This window comes from Ruditapes philippinarum, unplaced genomic scaffold, assembly GCF_026571515.1.
Source record: "Ruditapes philippinarum isolate M1 unplaced genomic scaffold, ASM2657151v2 ctg528_1_1_1_1, whole genome shotgun sequence".
In the NCBI taxonomy this organism is placed as follows: domain Eukaryota; kingdom Metazoa; phylum Mollusca; class Bivalvia; order Venerida; family Veneridae; genus Ruditapes; species Ruditapes philippinarum.
Window position 1 is genome coordinate 206,641 of NW_026858278.1, and position 18,579 is coordinate 225,219.

Below are 18,579 nucleotides of genomic sequence, written 5' to 3' on the forward strand. Positions count from 1 at the left end.
ATCAAAAACAAGACAAATTTCCGGCCTGCTTTATCCATGCCATACAGACGTCAAAGGATTGCGGCTTTTACATTTACGTAAAACTTGATTACAAAATTACGAGTTTTGTGAAAACAAAGCTTAAGTTGAAACTTTAAGCACCCTTATTGAAATTCTTTTTCTGCTAACTTTACAGACAGCTGGTCTTTGTATCAAAACCTTATGCAAACCCCAAGAAATTGATGTTAAAGCTGCATGCCTCCAGATCAGCCAAAATATTTCAAGAAAATCAAACTTGAGAAAAATATACTAAGATTTTAAGAGAAGAAAAAAATATTCACAATTTAAGAAAACAACTTACGTGTTGTGTGTGATTATTGACTGATGCTGCAGTATTTATCACCATATTTCTACTGGGCGACTAACACAGTAAGGGCTTTATTTTTTACGTATTCTTACTTAATTTTGGTAATTTTGTAGATTTAAATGCCGTTTGCAATGAGTGAATTACTTTGTTCACTTAATTGACAATATTTTACTTTTTAATACATTTTAAAATGTTTCACTGAAATAATCATGAATCTGGAGGTGTGCTGTTTTAAATAATGCTATTATTTTAATAGTTAAAAAAATATAATAATTATGATCCTTTAAGTTTAATAAGTCAGTTAAAAAAAATTTCATCTATCCATGCCATCTTCAAAACAATGATTTTTATGAATTGCATTCAATGATTTAACGATAACGAGATTATTTTCAATCTGGCCCTTCCAAATAATTTCTATTGGTGCCACTTCTTGCAGTAATACAATATTTTCATCGCCCTCTCTTTTTTTCTTCTTTTCTTTTCTTTAGATAATTCCTTCTTTAATTCAGTTGCCGTGGGGTTACAAGTCTTAACTTCTTAATGTGTTCAATAATTTCAAACTTGTTTTCAAATCGTTTATCATACAACCTAATAACCTTTTCAATGTTCGATGCCAAAAAAATGATCGTTTCTGAAAAACATTTGTATAAATTATATATCATATCTAAAACAACATTAGAAGAATGTATTTTGGATTTTGTCTGCTATTCTTGACCTTCAAACTTTCCCAAAATATTTTTCAGACAAAATGAATTTCTTCGAATGTTTGTTTTGTTTTGATGAGATTTGATTTGAGTTTGAAATTATTTGGATGAAAATAATATTACAGATCTCATGGCTGGGAATCATCTGATGTTTTATACCCATTTATTATCAAAATTTATCACCTACCCTTGCTGCTTTTGCGGCTCTGTTAAAGGGTGTTGCCTGACTGTGTATGACATCATTTGTGTAAAATATAGCATTTGTGTAAAATATAGCATAAGGATGCACTTAATAATAGCATATCACTATAGGGGCGTAAATGAAAAAATTATTATTTTTTAGCATGAACAGTTCTTATTTTAGATATGTGATAAATAGAATATTACATTAAGCAATAAAATCATTTCATTTCATGTAGGGTGTGATAAACCTTAATGTTATAATCAAACTACCTGACAATTTTCTCGGAATTGACAGGGTTTGTCCACCTATGTTGTCAATATGCCATAATAGTCGTGTGATTCCAGCCATGAGACATTGTTACCTATTTATTAACATTGTGAAGGTATAATGCACATTTCCAGAACTGTTATCTGCACCATTTGAGCCGCGTCACGACAAAACCAACATAATAGGTTTGCGACCAGCATGGATCAAGACCAGCCTGCGCATCTGCGCAGTCTGATCAAGATCCATGCTGTTCACTGTCAGTTTCTCCACTTGTAATAGAGTTGGTAAGTGAACAGCATGGTTCCTGATCAGACTGCGTGGATGCGCAGGCTGGTCTGGCTCCATGTTGGTCGCAAACCAATTTGTCATGACACAGCTCATTTTATGAAGCTGTCTGATGTCTATTATTGGATGTGACATTTGGAGTTCCTTCAATAATTCGTCATAGGAAACATTTAAATTTGAATTGAGATAGATTTAGGAAAAAATGCTATTTTGTACAAAATAAAGCCAACCAAACATGATTTAGATTCTATATTAAAAAGAAATATGTTTTAGTCTTGTCAAAGTTTTGTTGAAAGGTTTGTTAGTAGCTTTTGTAGTTGTGTTTTAACAAATCTCATATCTGTATCTGTTTTATGGTAACAATTATTCCATAGAGATGCCATTTGACTACATTGCATATCACTACATTAAGATAACTTTTGACTAACTACTCTACCTATTACTGTATTAAGATACCTTTTGACTAGCTTCAGTACTTTCATATTACTCCATTGAGATACCTTTTGACTAGCCATTTTACATATTACTCCATTAAGATACCTTTTGACTAGCTACTTTACATTTTATTCTTTCGAGATACCTTTTGACTGGCCATTTTACATATTATTACATTAAGATACCTTTTGACTAGCCGTTTTACATATTACTCCATTAAGATACCTTCGTTTTGACTAGCAATTTAACACATTACTCCATTAAGATACCTTTTGACTAGCTACATAACTTAAATATTACTCCATTGAAATACCTTTTGACTAGCTACTTTACATTATTTGTTTACTCTATATATAGATACCTTTTGATTAGCTACTTTAAATATTACTCCATTGAGATACCTTTTGACTAGCTATTTTACTCTTTTGAGATACCCTATTGACTAGATACTTTACATATTATTACTCCCTCGAGATACACTTTTGACTAACAACTTCAATGATTACTCCATTGTGATACCATTTGATTACTTTATAATATTATATTCTTCATTAGTCTCCATTGAGATACCTTTTTAAATTCTTTGCCAGTCATAAAATGAATTTTGTTTTCATTTTTTATTATACATTTAGATATATTTACATACATGTATATGATTGGGAGTCAATACAATTAGATTTGTAATATCACTGTTTTATGACTGTGTTTATTTGTTTATTTTCTTATTAGTATGAAACTATAACAGTCCAGTTTACATGTTCAAACTAATTGTACTACACCACCAGATATTGTGTTATTTTGTGAATGAGCAATATCTCCCCTCTAGAAGCGAGATTCTGACCCAGGACAAATATATCTCAGAATCTAGCTTTGGCACGTCAATATACATTTTGTATTTTGACTATCCCGAGTTACACTCAAGTAGAGTAGAATTTGCACTAACTTTTACTTTTTACTAATTTTAACATTTTTAGATGTGTTTTGCAGTTGTACATTTTCAGCTTTCTTGATGTTTAACACATTTTTCTTCTGTTTTTGTTTGGTTTGTTTTTTTAATGTTTACACCTTTGTTTTCATGTTTTATCCTGAAATATGAATTTTTATTGAACATTTTTGTTATAAATGTTTGTTATTTGTAAAAATTGATACAGCATACATATATAAGTGATAATTGAATCATAATTTTTTTGGTAATTGGTGAAATTATTGTAAATTAAATAGCAATTGATAAGCAATATTTGTTGATAAATTAAATGATACAATCAATATTTGTAATATTTGTAGATCAATTATTTCTGATGCTTTCTTCATATGAATGTCCATCATTTCTGTCAATATCAAATTATATATATTGTCTCATTTTCTGAAGAAAAAAGAGGAATTTTTATTAAATTACAATTTATAATTAAATTAATTAATATCATATGTCAGGTGTAAAATTATATCTTTTTATAAGAATTAATGATTGAAGTGTGGATTTATATTTTATATAAATATTCACTATAAATATGTGGATTTTAAAAATATATAATTGGAGTGAATTATTATTTCAAATTTATTTATTTCAAAGAACATTATTATAAATAGCACAATGTCATGTATTAAACACCTTATTTCAGTGTAATATAAATACTTCTGGTATGACACTATAGCATTTCATTAACAAATGTACATTTTGCTAGAGTTGTGTCCCTTTTTAATAAGACACTAATTTTAAGATGATAAAATATAGCTGTATAATATAAAACATGTCATAGAATAATGATTTTAATTTTATTTTATGTAATGCATGTAAGTTAATATTATAGCTTAAATATTTGATTAAACATTCTCTGCATTATTATATTTTTTTTTAATTAGGGTGTTTTAATTTTTAAATTCCGATTGGAAATAAGTTAGCAACATTTTTATAGGATGAATGTTTAATTTTATTTAAGCAAGGATGTGTAACACAAAATGTCTAAGAGAAATTATACAGAACCACGATATAGGTTTGAGAAATTACATTTAATAACCGAAACACTAAATAATCCCTTGCATGTATTTTTTTTTCGTCACAGAAACCACACAGAAGCTGTAGTATACCAATTTTACACTCGGGTACGAGCCATTTCAGGCATGGGGTACTGCAGTTGATGATCCACACTATAGATCCTATTGCTGAAGGTAAGGCTGATTAAGTTTCTATGAATATGATGAAAGAATAATGAGTGACAAAAAAGTTTGAAAATCTGAATTATTAAAATCCTATTTTTTTTTTCAACTTTTATCAAGGTCTTCATCAGGGATACATAAATCTTGTAATAGCTATTATTTGTATCAATCTCTAGTATTTACTTCTCGTAATTCTTATCCCAAAATGAGTTGATTTCATTGCAATTAACAATTTATTTTATGTTTTAGCCTAATAAGGTTAATGCAGGTTCTTTCAAATTTGAAAGACTCCTGGTTAATGTAAATATGAATATTGAAGTCAACTCCACTTTAAATTTTAAAATATATTAATGGGTGTCTATGGTGGACTGGTTAAGGTTGTTGACTTCAAACAACTTGCCCCTCTATGCTGTGGGTGGGTCCATCCCAGCTGGGACTTTGTATTCTTTCATATGAGGAAACAATTCAGCTAAGTTAGAGAATGTCTGTGGTTCTACTAAGGTAACCATTTATGTTTGAAATAATGCATGGAAGGGCAACTGAGGTCTTCCACAAGTGAAAGCTGGAAAGTAGCAAATATTATTACCTATACTGTGTTGGTGCAATGTAAAACCCAACCAATAAAAGAAAAAAGAAAAATGTATTGTTTTATTTAAGAAAGACACCGTTTCAACTCAACATAGGTCTACATCAGTTTCATCTAGGATCATTTTATTCAGAACGTAATTTATGTAATCCTATATGGACTGCAATGAGTTTATCATAATTAATTGATCTTTTCTGTTGCTTATTTTTTTCAATGAATAACACTCCTATATTTATGTTATATAATAATCATAATCTGTACAATACTATAATTAACTACATCAAGACGATGCCTTTTTTAAGCCGCTGTACACGCAGCAGTCAAGCTGGTTTTTTATGCAATGACATTCCCTAGTCTGTTGCTTATTGAAATCAAACATTTATACCTTTAGTCAGGGAAAATGAATTAAGTAATGATATACAATGTAGATATAGAAAAATTATATTTTCATTTTTTTTGCGTTTTTTTCCTGTAGAAATGTTTACTTTTCAGACCAATAATTTTTCCACATAGTTAAAGTGGCAGGTGGGGCCCAGATAAATCACCTTTAGTGGTAGCTCTAGTTGAATATATTTTCAGTGTTAATGGAATTTTTATTGTTGTTTTTCTTTCATGCATGTTTTTGCTTCAAAACTTATGTTCAGAACCAGAAATACCGGAAATATACCGGAAAGATCCGAAACAAGAGGATCCAGGTGATGTGTATAGGAAACATGTACTTATAAATCAAAATGCTTCATGCTTGTTTACACAAATTAATCTGCTGTGCACTTCATAGTCTGTAATTGAAGCCAATTTATATTATTCGATAATATTATTGTTTTTTACTTCCGTCATGTCGGAAAAGGTTGTTGACATTTGTAATTCATCAAAAGATAAAGCTGTATTTGGACATTAATTGCAAATATTTCTTCCTGATCCTTAAATAAGAAACCCTTTACCTTAGTGAAACAATTTTTCTTGTAAATGTATGTCATTACTACCGTAACTTAAAGTTTAATTGTTACAAAAGTGTATGAATTACAACTTTATTCATAACGGTAAAATTACGTCATCCTAAGTGTACAGCACACGACTCATCTGGCACCCTCCACCCCCATGCCAGATAAAAATTTCCGGAAAGGGGTAAAACTAACGGAAACACCAGTGAGATATGCACGAAATACTATTCTGTCATGCCACAACTTGGGGTCTCCAGTATTGTTGAATACAAAAGTTGCTGCTTAACAAATACAAGTAAGGTTTTAATGGCAAGCAGCCTCTGTTCTTTTATCACTTGTGTGCAAGCAAGCAAGCAGACAAGCTAGCATAATGGCTTAATGCAGACTAATAACCTTAAACAGACTAGGAAGTAGATGGTATAGCATTGCTGTCTAACAAAATTTTCAAGTTTTTGTCTTCATTACATGTAAAAACAGGAGAATAATGCTAGATTGCAAGAAATACTGAAAGTCGGTGAATTACGTAACATATTATTGAATCAAATTATTTTTTTTTACCTTACTGTTTATTAATCACAGACAATATAATATTTCTCTTGTCATTATCATTGCCATTCTGTGTATATTTTAAATGTCTTTGTTAAAAACCTATTTACTATAACAGAAATACTTTATTTTGTACAAAAGCTTACAGTTTCTAAAGTAGTTTTTAATGTAGATGTTCACTTTTGTGAGAATGGGCATTTGTGACATATGTATTTTCTTGACAAAATGGCACTTTTGTTTAGTTGTAATGTGGAAATGTAGTGTATCTCTGAGAGCAAGAAAAAAAAAGGGAGAAAAAATATGCATTTGTATTTAGAAATAAGCATTGGAAAAATGATTGCCTAGAAAAAATATCATAAAAGTGCCTATAGTAAAGTTTTGTATCATTAGTAGGGTAAAATAAAAGAGAGTTTTTAAATACTGCACTGTCCTAACATAATAAGACAATACATGTATCTTAAATTATAATTATAATGTACCTTTTAATATTTATAAGTGTAGATTTTTAGAGTATATTTAAAGATACTATACAATGTGTAGCAATGTGTACACGTGTATCAATGTGTACACGTGTATCAATGTGTACACGTGTATCAATATTAACCTGCTGAATTTATATTATGGATTTGCCCTGCTTCAAATTTGGAATAGTTCATCCCAAGTTTATGGCATCCATACCACACATGCTATAATTCAAACCACCCAGATAAGGTGATTTGGCCTTAATAAGCAAGAGATTTGGACCAAAAATGAAAGTACAAAAATAATGCTACCAATAGTATAGGACCTTGTCAGAGTGTAAATAAATGCAGACTGGCCTGGCTCCACACTGTTGGCAAAGGCTTAACAGTCCAGCAGGTTCAGGCAAATCTCAATCCATAGAATCTGATATATTATAATGATCAATCTCAAGGAAAGTGACCTGCTCCTTCCAGGAATCAAACCTGTGTCACCTGATTCACAGTCCAAAGCTACCTTTTGAGCCTAATCTGCAGGACGGATTCTCCAAAATTGATAATTGACGGTCTAAAAAATGGAAGCTGGGCTAGTGCATTTAAGAAATTCAGCAGGATTAATGTAGAAAACTCAATAATTGCTACTAATTTCCATAAGACTTTACCATGACTAGATGTAAAATATACTTATATGCGATGCTGAAAATTGCACAGAATATAATTATATCAACTTCCTGTAATAAATACTGTTAATCATGTACTGAAGACAAAATAAAAGATCGTAATTATGTTGATATAGTCTTAAGGTGAAATCAAGTATATAGTCTTAAGGTGAAATCAAGTAGTTAGCTTTCTCCTATGTCTGGTTTCTGCTATGTCTCTTATTTTCCTAGTTTTTTTGGTTTTTTTTGCTTAAAGTACTGCTATTACAGGCCAATGTCGAGACTCTTTTGCATGAAATAACATTCTTAAAAGGGCAAATTTGACTTAATTTTACAATATTTAAGAATAAATTTACACAGAAATTGGTTTTGAGTTATTGTTTTGTGGTTGTCTAGTATTCCATTAGAATAACAAAATAAATCATTACGTGAGATGTTTGCTACATTACAATAATTCAAAGGTTCTGAGGATTCTTTCAGGTCATTGATATTCAACAGTCTTTAGCTTCATCTCCAATTTTTATATCCATATATTTAAGAAGATATTCAAGAAACATTTAATGATGTTCATTTGATAGCAAGTCAACAAAAAAGAAATGTTTTACATAGCTATATATTCCGAAATAACTACATGGTATTCTGTCTATTTTTAGATCATATCCAAGACAAAGCGATGAAGCTACATGCTGTTGCGCATGTAAATACCAACGGGGAATCGCAAGAATCTCTAGCCAATGGTGAAGTTCATAACGGAGGTTTTCATAGCAGTCCTGATAAAAACAGTAACCAAAAACAAATGAAAGTGACTGCTATTTCAAATGGAATTCAAGGTTACCAGACTGAATTTACAACAAGGATTGTCTCCCCTGCCAAATCTACAAGCTCTCCAGTTGAGGAGGAGAGAATACAAATGCAAAGCTCTTCAACGCGTATCAGCAATAACACAGAAACAACCACCGTTGAATCTCCCAAAAATTCTTCTGATCCAGAAAGTGCTAAAGAGGTAATTTCTAAATTTTGTATATATTGCTAATATTAGGGTAACAGATTGTATATGAATACATTGTAAATTTCATGATAAATTTTTCAGAAATACTTTTCATGATAAATTTTTAGAAATAATTTATCTTGCACCCTCATTTAGTTTGTGTAATAAAACAGTCCTTGAGAAGTTAAAAGAATTTCTGTATTGTGACAGAGATGTTTTTTTAATGAATAGTGACTTATATTGCAGACCATGATCAGATGGCACAAAATGGCATTAAATATAAAATGCCATTTGTTCCTTTTATACATGTATGTCTTACCAACCCCTGAATATATTCAGGTATCCTTATACATGTAATAGTATGACACTGTATTAATGGACATGTCATGCTTTGAATAAAGAACAGTCTGGGATTTTTGGTATCTAAATATGGATTAAATAAGCACCAAGCAGTTTATATAGAGACATATAGGCCTTATGCCTGTATAAGGGGGTGCCTAAGAGATTTTGCACGAGCCATATAGGCCTTATGCCTGTGCTAGGGGGTGCCTAAGAGATGTTGCACGAGCCATATAGGCCTTATGCCTGTGTTAGGGGGTGCCTAAGAGATGTTGCACGAGCCATATAGGCCTTATGCCTGTGCTAGGGGGTGCCTAAGAGATGTTGCACGAGCCATATAGGCCTTATGCCTGTGTTAGGGGTGCCTAAGAGATGTTGCACGAGCCATATAGGCCTTATGCCTGTGTTAGGGGTGCCTAAGAGATGTTTGCACGAGCCATATAGGCCTTATGCCTGTGTAAGGGGGTGCCTAAGAGATGTTGCACGAGCCATATAGGCCTTATGTCTGTGTTAGGGGTGCCTAAGAGATGTTGCACGAGCCATATAGGCCTTATGCCTGTGTAAGGGGGTGCCTAAGAGATGTTGCACGAGCCATATAGGCCTTATGCCTGTGTTAGGGGGTGCCTAAGAGATGTTGCACGAGCCATATAGGCCTTATGCCTGTGCTAGGGGGTGCCTAAGAGATGTTGCAGGAGCCATATAGGCCTTATGCCTGTGCAAGGGGGTGCCTAAGAGATGTTGCAGGAGCCATATAGGCCTTATGCCTGTGTTAGGGGGTGCCTAAGAGATGTTGCACGAGCCATATAGGCCTTATGCCTGTGCAAGGGGGTGCCTAAGAGATGTTGCACGAGCCATATAGGCCTTATGCCTGTGTTAGGGGGTGCCTAAGAGATGTTGCACGAGCCATATAGGCGTTATGCCCGTGTTAGAGGGTGCCTTAGAGATGTTGCACAGTTACATTATCTCACATGAACAGACTTATTGAAGCAAAGTCTACAATTTTCATGTAATACTGTTGGTTCATTTCTTCTGAGGGATCACCCATTTTCCAGATATTTATAATTAGACTGTATAGTGATGTGCAGGCTGTCATGATTCTACTATGTTGATTTGCTATTGATTAAGCCTGCTATATTTTCAAGCATTAATTCTAAAATACTCTCAATTCTAAACACCATCCACTTTTGACTTAACTAGGTCATATAAAAGTAGGAATTGTACCTAACCTGTTTTTTGTTGTTTTTTTTTAATATTTAAATATGCATTGTTAAAAATCAGGCTGATTAATTCCACATAAAATATTCATATTTCAAGATCATATTTATTCCATTGTTTCATGTATTTGTTTTGTTACATTATATCAGTGATATGAAAAATTAATGTTTTATTGAACTTGTCACTGGATTCTTTATTGTTTTAACTACTTAATGAACAATACAGTACCTCCCAATATTGTACTTTTAACTTTTCAAATACAATACCTTTCAGTGAAGCTTTTTAGATTAATATGAAAGAATTAATGGATAAGGTTTGCTGGCATAATTAGCTCAATTTAGAGAGTGACAGGTCTTTGGCCTGCAGGTCTGTGAGTTTGAAGCCGTAAGCCGGGCACAAGAATATAAAACTGTCTTATCTCTATAAAATTATATAGTCCTCCGCGACTGTTTCAGCCTTCCAGTTATAAAATAAATATTGAGTATAAGATTCACACATTTGGAGCAGGAATCAAGTGTTCATGCCCTGTTTTCAGTTTTTCACACAATTGCAGAAAATTTCAGGTAAAAGAATATTTTGAACAAAAATTTTTTGAATCTGCACATTTTTTTCCTTTCACATTATGGTGCCACATTTTTTTTTGTTTCTCTTTTTTTTTTCCATTTTTAATTTTTTTAATTACTTTCCTGGACAAATTATTTAAACTGAAAATTTTAAAAAAAAACAACAAAACAATAGTTGTAATTTGTATAAAATGTAAAAGAAAGTAAAGAAAACAACAAAATTTAAGAACCTTCAAAACGAGAGCATTTCATACAAGTGAAATCCACAGCAGGAACATTTATATCGCTGATACAATATGACTACAAGCTAAATATCAATTCTAATTTTTATCAGATGTTTTACTAATTGTCTTTTGAACAGCTCTTGATTTTGCTTTTTTTAAGCAAGGGACAAATATAAAAAGCAATTTTCAAATATGGTTAAATTATGGAATTATTTAAATACAATGTAAACATAGGCATGCAGTCAGCTTATAAAAAGCATTGTTGCATCTAGTGATCACATTAAGTGATGATTATTTCACAGTGATACAAAAAAAGTACAGGTTTTTCGTATTTAAACCAAAATTGTTATAAACTGTTCACAAATTTTAGAATATAGAAAAAATGTATGATTGAGTTATACATGTAGACCATTAAGTTTGAATCGGTTGCTTATACATGTAATTGTATACTCCTATGTCAATATTCTGCACAACTCAGGAGATTGACTTAGCTACATGAGATAGAGCGGCACAGAATATTTGTTGACAGTAAACTAATGCAACAATATTGATCAGAATTTGCACAAACTTCTTATCTCAGGGATCACAACTTTGAATCCTACCATGGTCATCACCATGTTACCTACTGTATCAATTTTACTTATTAGTTCCAAAAAAAAAATTATTTCTGGAACAATATACTAAAGAATATCAAAGCTGTAATATTCTCCCACTTCTAAGGTTAAATAGTCACTATATGATCTAAAGAATTTATAAGTCTATAGAACCATCTCCGTGGTCTAGGGGTAAGAGACGATGACTTCTAATCCAGTTACCTCTCTGGCATAGGTTTGATCCCCGGGAGATGCTTTGGTAGTTTAGCGCGGAGGAAGGTAGTCTAGTACTGGTGTAGTTCTACAGTAACGATGGTTAGGAAACTACCCGCCTATATGACTGAAATACTGTTGGGAAAGGCGTAAAATGAAACAAACAAACATATAAGTCTATATAAAGATGTAAAAAGACCAGGTTGAACATTTACCCTCTTACCGGTATCTATGTCTTATTCATGTTACACACTGACTTTATTTTTAGAATGAAATGCCTGATGATGGTGATGAACCCCTAGATCTGTCATGGCCTCCTGAGTGGCGGAGAAGAATAACCTACGTCCTTCTGGCTCCACTTATATTTCCAATGTGGCTCACACTACCCGACACACGTAGAGAGGTTAGATTGTTTTGTTTTTTGGGTTTTTTTACTGACAGCGCTATCTTTGTGCAAAGGCACATTTATCCTCTGAACCTTTTTTTTTCTTTAGAAAGGGCACAAAAGAGTTTTATAATGTTTAAATAATGGTTTAAGAGGTTTCTAGATGCTTATCATAACAAGAAAATAGAATTGAAAGTCATAAAAGTATCAAATATACAAAAAAATTCTGTCATTATCTTAACATATTATAAATACAAAATTAATGCAGATTGTAAAATGGGGATGGAGTGAGAGAGCATATTTGAGACAAAATCTATCAGATAAAAGGGCATGTATAAGTTGGGATTGTAATAATTTGAAAGAAAAAAGTTTATTTATTTATAGTTAGAAAGAATTTATTAGCTTAAAATGCAATGTAAAATGACCTTTCTGACCATTGTATTTTGTTATCCAGGATAAGAAGAAATGGTTTCTGGTGACGTTTTTTGGCAGTATAATTTGGATATTTATTTTCTCGTACTTGATGGTGTGGATGGCCAACCAGACAGGGGAGACAATTGGAATCCCCGATGAAATTATGGGTCTTACGATCCTAGCAGCAGGTACAAGCATACCGGATCTGATCACCAGTGTAATTGTAGCGAAGAAAGGATTTGGTGATATGGCAGTTTCTAGTTCAGTCGGAAGTAATATTTTTGATATCACAGTTGGGTAAGTAAAATTTCATTATCATTATTTTATATTTATAATGAATTACTCAAAATGAATGTGTTTGGTTAATGTAAAACATTGAGATGATGACACCTTTGTAAAAGACAATGTCCTCTCTTTAAAAGTTAAGACCCTAACACCTAACCAGCTCAAAGTGATAAGCCTTTGTTTGCCTCAGTATAAGGTCCAGTCCACTCTGCACTTTTGTGCAGTCTGACCAGGCTCTGTAAATTTTTGTACTTTGATATTACTATTTTCCTTAAACTGTGAATGGACTGTTCCAAATTCAAAGCTAGACAAATCCATTACACAAGTTCAGTCGTTTAATTTCTGATGCAAGTGTATGGAGCTGTAGAGTTAAATCATCAGGTATCATTGCGATCATTAGAGATGTAGTACTTTTCAACGATTTGAAAAATCCAATAACATACAATGTATCCTCAAATCACCTTTAAAGCCATTTAATGATTCTACTTGAAATGAGAAAATATCAATAAAACTTTACTAATTAAGCTTGAATCAGGGACAGTTGATTGGAAATATGAGCAGCTGATCGGAAAATATAGAAAAATGGGCTAATTTAGTGTATAAAAAATGAAAAAAGGCATAAATTGTATTAAGACTGTGATGTTTTCCTTGAATAAGTTCGTAGAATTTCTGATATGAAACTTTAGCTTGATATTTCTTCATTATACATGTACAATAGATAATTATGTTTGACGTGGTGTAATCGTACATATTATATGTAACTATGATTACTTATTCCCATTCTGAAAAACTTCACCCATTGACTTTTTAATGCTTACCTATCAAGTGTTTTTGAATATGTATTTTGAAAGGGGGCATTTACATGTATATTTGACATAACCAGGGCAATTAGACTGGGGTATATGGTAATGTATTCTCCAAAATGAAGGACCCCTGAAATGTTTAGGTATATAAAGAAGAAACTTAGTGTTTTACATCTCAAAAGAAACTATTGCTGTGCACCGCCATCAATTATGAATACTTCTGTTGGCAATATCTGTTTTTGCACACTTTTCGACCATGATGAACAAATTATTGAAATATAAGATTTTTATTTGATCATTTTGTTTTTTCTCCTCCTTTCAGATTACCCATTCCATGGTTGTTATATAGTGCAGCTTATGAAGGGACTCCCATCAATGTAGACAGCAATGGACTGGCATGCTCTATTGTGTTACTCTTTGCAATGCTTCTTATAGTTGTAATGGTGATAGCCTCCTCAAAGTGGAAAATGACAAAACTAATGGGCGCATCAATGCTCGTGTTATATGCAGTCTTTCTAATATTCAGTGTTCTCCTTGAACTGAAAATAGTTCCGTGTCTTGTAGACTAGTGTCATCAATATCATTATTATTATTTCATCATATGTCTGTGTTATTATTTTTTTTTTTTGTGGTTTTCTTTTCCAAAAATGCTTGCAGTGCTGAGTGCTGCATATCAGATAGGATAATGCCATGAGATTTTTGTAACAAATGTTTTCATTGGTTAAAAACATGTTATATTATTAGGTTTATGTAACAATTGTTTTCATTGGTTAAAATGTGTAATTTTTTTTTTAGATTTTTGTAACAATTGTATTCATTGGTTGAAATGATATGAAGGTAATGATGCAATTTATATGACAGGCCAGACAGGGTTTAAAGGGTAATAGAATGAGATTTTGTTAGAATACTTTTCATTGGTTTACAATGTTTGAAGTTTGATGTACAGAACAATAATTATATACACGTTAGAATTATTTGATCAGTTACAATTTTAGTGAAAGCATATATCTACTTACTATTTTACCCTTATGATATTATTTATTTTTACATCTTTAGTTTTAGTTCATCTCTGAGTTTGCTTATTACAATAGCTATGGTATGTACATAGTGTAGGGCATCAGGGTAAAGTTGGGGTTGTTACGGGGAAACACTTACTCTGACACTCATATCACTCACCTCTTTTTTGGCATTTGAATATCAATGCACATTTCAATTATTTTTTAATATTTTTGGTAAAATGGAGAATTTTCTGTTTGAGCAATATATATATCAACAGTATCATCTTTTATACTTTGTATATACAATAACTTATTGTTAACCAGGTTTTCAACGAAAACCGGGTTATTGTTATGCCGAAGTCGGCGGGCGGGCGGGCAGGCGGGCGGGTGGGCAGGCGGGCGGGCGGGCAGGCGTCAACTTTTGGTTTCCGCTCAATAACTTTAGTTTGCTTTGGCCTATTGACACCAAACTTGGTGTGTAGGTAGCTTATTATCAAGAGGCAGCTTGGGATTGCTACCCAGGTGTCTGTGATCAAGGTCAAGGTCACTGTTACTAAAAATAGAAAATCAGTTTCCCCTCAATAACTTGAGTTTGCTTTGACCTATTGACACCAAACTTGGTGTATGGATAGCTTATATCAAGAGGCAGCTTGGGATTGCTACCCAGATGTCTGTGATCAAGGTCAAGGTCACTGTTACTAAAAATAGAAATTCAGTTTCCGCTCAATAACTTGAGTTTGCTTTGCCCTATTAACACCAAACTTGGTGTATGGGTAGCTTATATCATGAGGCAGCTTGGGATTGCTACCCAGGTGTCTGTGATCAAGGTCAAGGTCACTGTTACTAAAAATAGAAATTCAGTTTCTGCTCAATAACTTGAGTTTGCTTTGGCCTATTGACACCAAACTTGGTGTATGGATAGCTTATATCAAGAGGTAGCTTTGGATTGCTACCCAGGTGTCTGTGATCAAGATCAAGGTCACTGTTACTAAAAATAGAAATTCAGTTTCCGCTTAATAACTTGAGTTTGCTTTGCCCTATTGACACTAAACTTGTTGTATGGATAGCGTATATCAAGAGGCATCTTGGGATTGCTACCCAGATGTCTGTGATCAAGGTCAAGGTCACTGTAATCAAGAATAGAAGTTCATTTTCCGCTCAATAACTTGAGTTTGCTTTGTCCTATTGACACCAAACTTAATGAATGGATAGGTTATATCAAGAGGCAGCTTGGGATTGTTCTCCAGTTGTCTGTGATCAAGGTCAAGGTCACTGTTACTAAAAATAGAAATTCATTTTCTGCTCAATAACTTGAGTTTGCTTTGGCCTATTGACACCAAACTTGATGAATGGGTAGCTTATATCAAGAGGCAGCTTGGGATTGCTACCCAGGTGTCTGTGATCAAGATTAATGTATTTAGTTTTCATGTTATACCTTGAGTTTGCTTGGACCTTTTGCCACCAAACTTGCTGAGTGGCAGCTTTGGATTGCCACTAAGGTATCTGGGAGCAAGTTCAAGGTCTTTTGCTTACAATAGAATTTTCAGCTTCTACTCAATAACTTCAGTGCTTTTTGGCCTATTGATTGCTGTCACATCAAAACTTGGTCGTTGAAAACCTGGTTTTCTTCGCATTGCGGCGCTTCTTGTAAAGATTTTGTTATCATTTCAACAAATATGCATCCTCCAATATTAGAAGTCCAGCAATTGGTTAATAAAAAGAACACAGGAGTGGGTCAACCAATCAAATGTCTTGTTACTAAAGTATGTACTAGATAACTTTGTATTAGAGAGAAAAGAACTGGTACCCTTTAGATATTAACATTGCTCTTGTTAAGGTCATAATTCAAGTTCAAAGGTCAAAGGTCAGAAGTGTGAAAGGAATGACTTCACATTTGACAAATATGAAGGGATTTCACCATTCTGAGGAAATATATCAAAATAAAATGTGTGTCATCTAGTACATTGAATGTCAAGGTCATACATTGTACCCAAATAGCAGCCTCGTAATCGCAGCAAGAACAGACTTCTAATGTATGAGAATAAACATTTGATGTAATTTATTTAAATACGCTCAATCCATTTAAGTTTATTTATTTTGTATTACGTCACAGATCATCCATTTAGGTTTTGTGCATATTTCAATTACTTTACAAATAATGTACTCATCATTTTTGTACTAGATTTTTTGTTTATTTTGTACCTCCACCATTTCTTTTTTTTTATTTATGTATAATAGAGGTTTTATTGAAATTTAGTTGTAAAACTCTGATGTATGACACTTAATAGTCTGAATGTAAGGTGCATTAATGGCTGAACCATTTCATCTATGTAGAGTTAGGCAAGTGTATTTTACTTTATTTGTGACGAACTGCTTATGGACAGTTCCAAAATTAAAGCAAGTATATGTCCATCACTCAATTAATAGTAAAGTACAGGTTCAATAAACATCTGGATATTTTTTTGTTTTGTGTGTGGAGGGGCGTGGGGTCACGATGGTCACCATTATGGTAATGGGTCTTGGTTAGCCCAACACAGAGATGTTTGTTTTGAATCTTCAAATTATCATTAAAATGGGAATGTTTTTGGAATAAAATACAAAAATGTCCAAACAGCATCAAAACTATGAAGTGTTATTGTAATTGAGCATTTTCAACACCATTTCATTGTGAAAAACGATTCTACAGTTAGAAACCAGAACATTAGTTGAAAACTAGGAAAGATTTTGATTAGAGAAAATGAAAATTAACATGTTGTATATTTCAATAGGTCTTCACAAGGACTTTCATAAATTGTATGTAAGACGTTTATGTTGTCTTGAAAGTTATTTTCTTTTAAATACAAATTATTATTATATAAATAAAGTCTTTCTAAAGTTTTGTTTTAAAAGCAACTTATTTTTTTTGTGTTTTTTTTTAATGTTTTATACATGTACATTAAAATTAGAGATTCATAGAAATAATTAAGATTTATTGTATTTGTTTGTAGTAGTATAAATACACATGTAATATATACATGTATTATCTAGAACTTTGGAACACCATTAGATCTACCTGGTTTTTGGACATGAAGGGACTGGAAATATTTTTCAGAGATTTGTGTTAACTATCTCTTGAAAGTCTAGACCAATAACTTGTATGCAAATTTTCAGATCATTCCTTCCACCCACCTTCCCACAATTATCATTTTTATTGTGAGAAATGACCAAAAAAAAGAAAAGCTTCTCACTCAAATTGGTTAAGAATGAAAAAAAAATTGATATTCAATTTAATTGTGCATATACTTTATTATTATTCTTTGCAAATTTTTCTATTCTAAGTGTTTCACTTGAACTATGTTACAATTTCAAATTCTATATACATGTATTTAGTCTATTTGACCTTAGTAAAGCTCCAAGCTTCTTTAAGCTAACTGGTCTGTTAGCTTTATTACCTTAATAAATCTGTGATAATATTTCATCATGTTACTGCAGTAATGAGCTAACTCTTATTGAAATTTTATAGGAGTTAACCTATTACTGCACTAAGGTGACAATTTAATTCAATATTCCGTCTAACAAGAGATATTCCATGCAGCATTTTGAAATTGTAGCCAAATCCACTTGTTAAGCAGTAGCTATGATATTTTTTATTTTAATATTGTAAAAGTCTGATCTGTTACTTGTTTAAAGTCTTAATCATTTTTTTTTTTTTTTTTTTTTTTGTGGAGGGTCACTCTGGAGAGATATTTCAAATATTTATATCTTTTGGAGTGAAGTTTATCCCTATTTACAGATCTATGCCTCCAGTATTAAGCCAGGTCAACCTGCACCCTTGAGCAGTCTATGTTTATAGTAAAAACCTCGATACTGAACTCCCTTAAACTGAAAATGAAATGTTCCAATATCAAGGCTGGGCAAGTCAATTATAAAACTAGAAATGTGTCCATAGGACACGGATGCCCCCACACACCACTGTTCTGTCAATCTTATGACTCTAGGTCAAATTTTTTTTGGA

The 18,579-nt window shown here is 32.4% G+C and overlaps 1 protein-coding gene across 5 annotated transcripts in view; it reads left to right on the forward strand.

Annotated features, from left to right (window-relative positions):
• LOC132752668 (sodium/potassium/calcium exchanger 2-like) overlaps positions 1-14,899 on the forward strand; it is a 43,862-nt gene extending 28,963 nt beyond the window's left edge. For all 5 annotated transcript variants that reach the window (XM_060743024.1, XM_060743026.1, XM_060743027.1 and 2 more), the window contains 5 exons: positions 4,282-4,387; positions 8,219-8,568; positions 11,969-12,103; positions 12,540-12,796; positions 13,910-14,899. In XM_060743024.1, the coding sequence (XP_060599007.1) occupies positions 4,282-4,387; positions 8,219-8,568; positions 11,969-12,103; positions 12,540-12,796; positions 13,910-14,156 (1,095 nt within the window). In that variant the 3' untranslated portion in view covers positions 14,157-14,899. The remainder of the gene's footprint in view (positions 1-4,281; positions 4,388-8,218; positions 8,569-11,968; positions 12,104-12,539; positions 12,797-13,909) is intronic.
• The last annotated feature ends 3,680 nt before the right edge of the window (positions 14,900-18,579 follow it).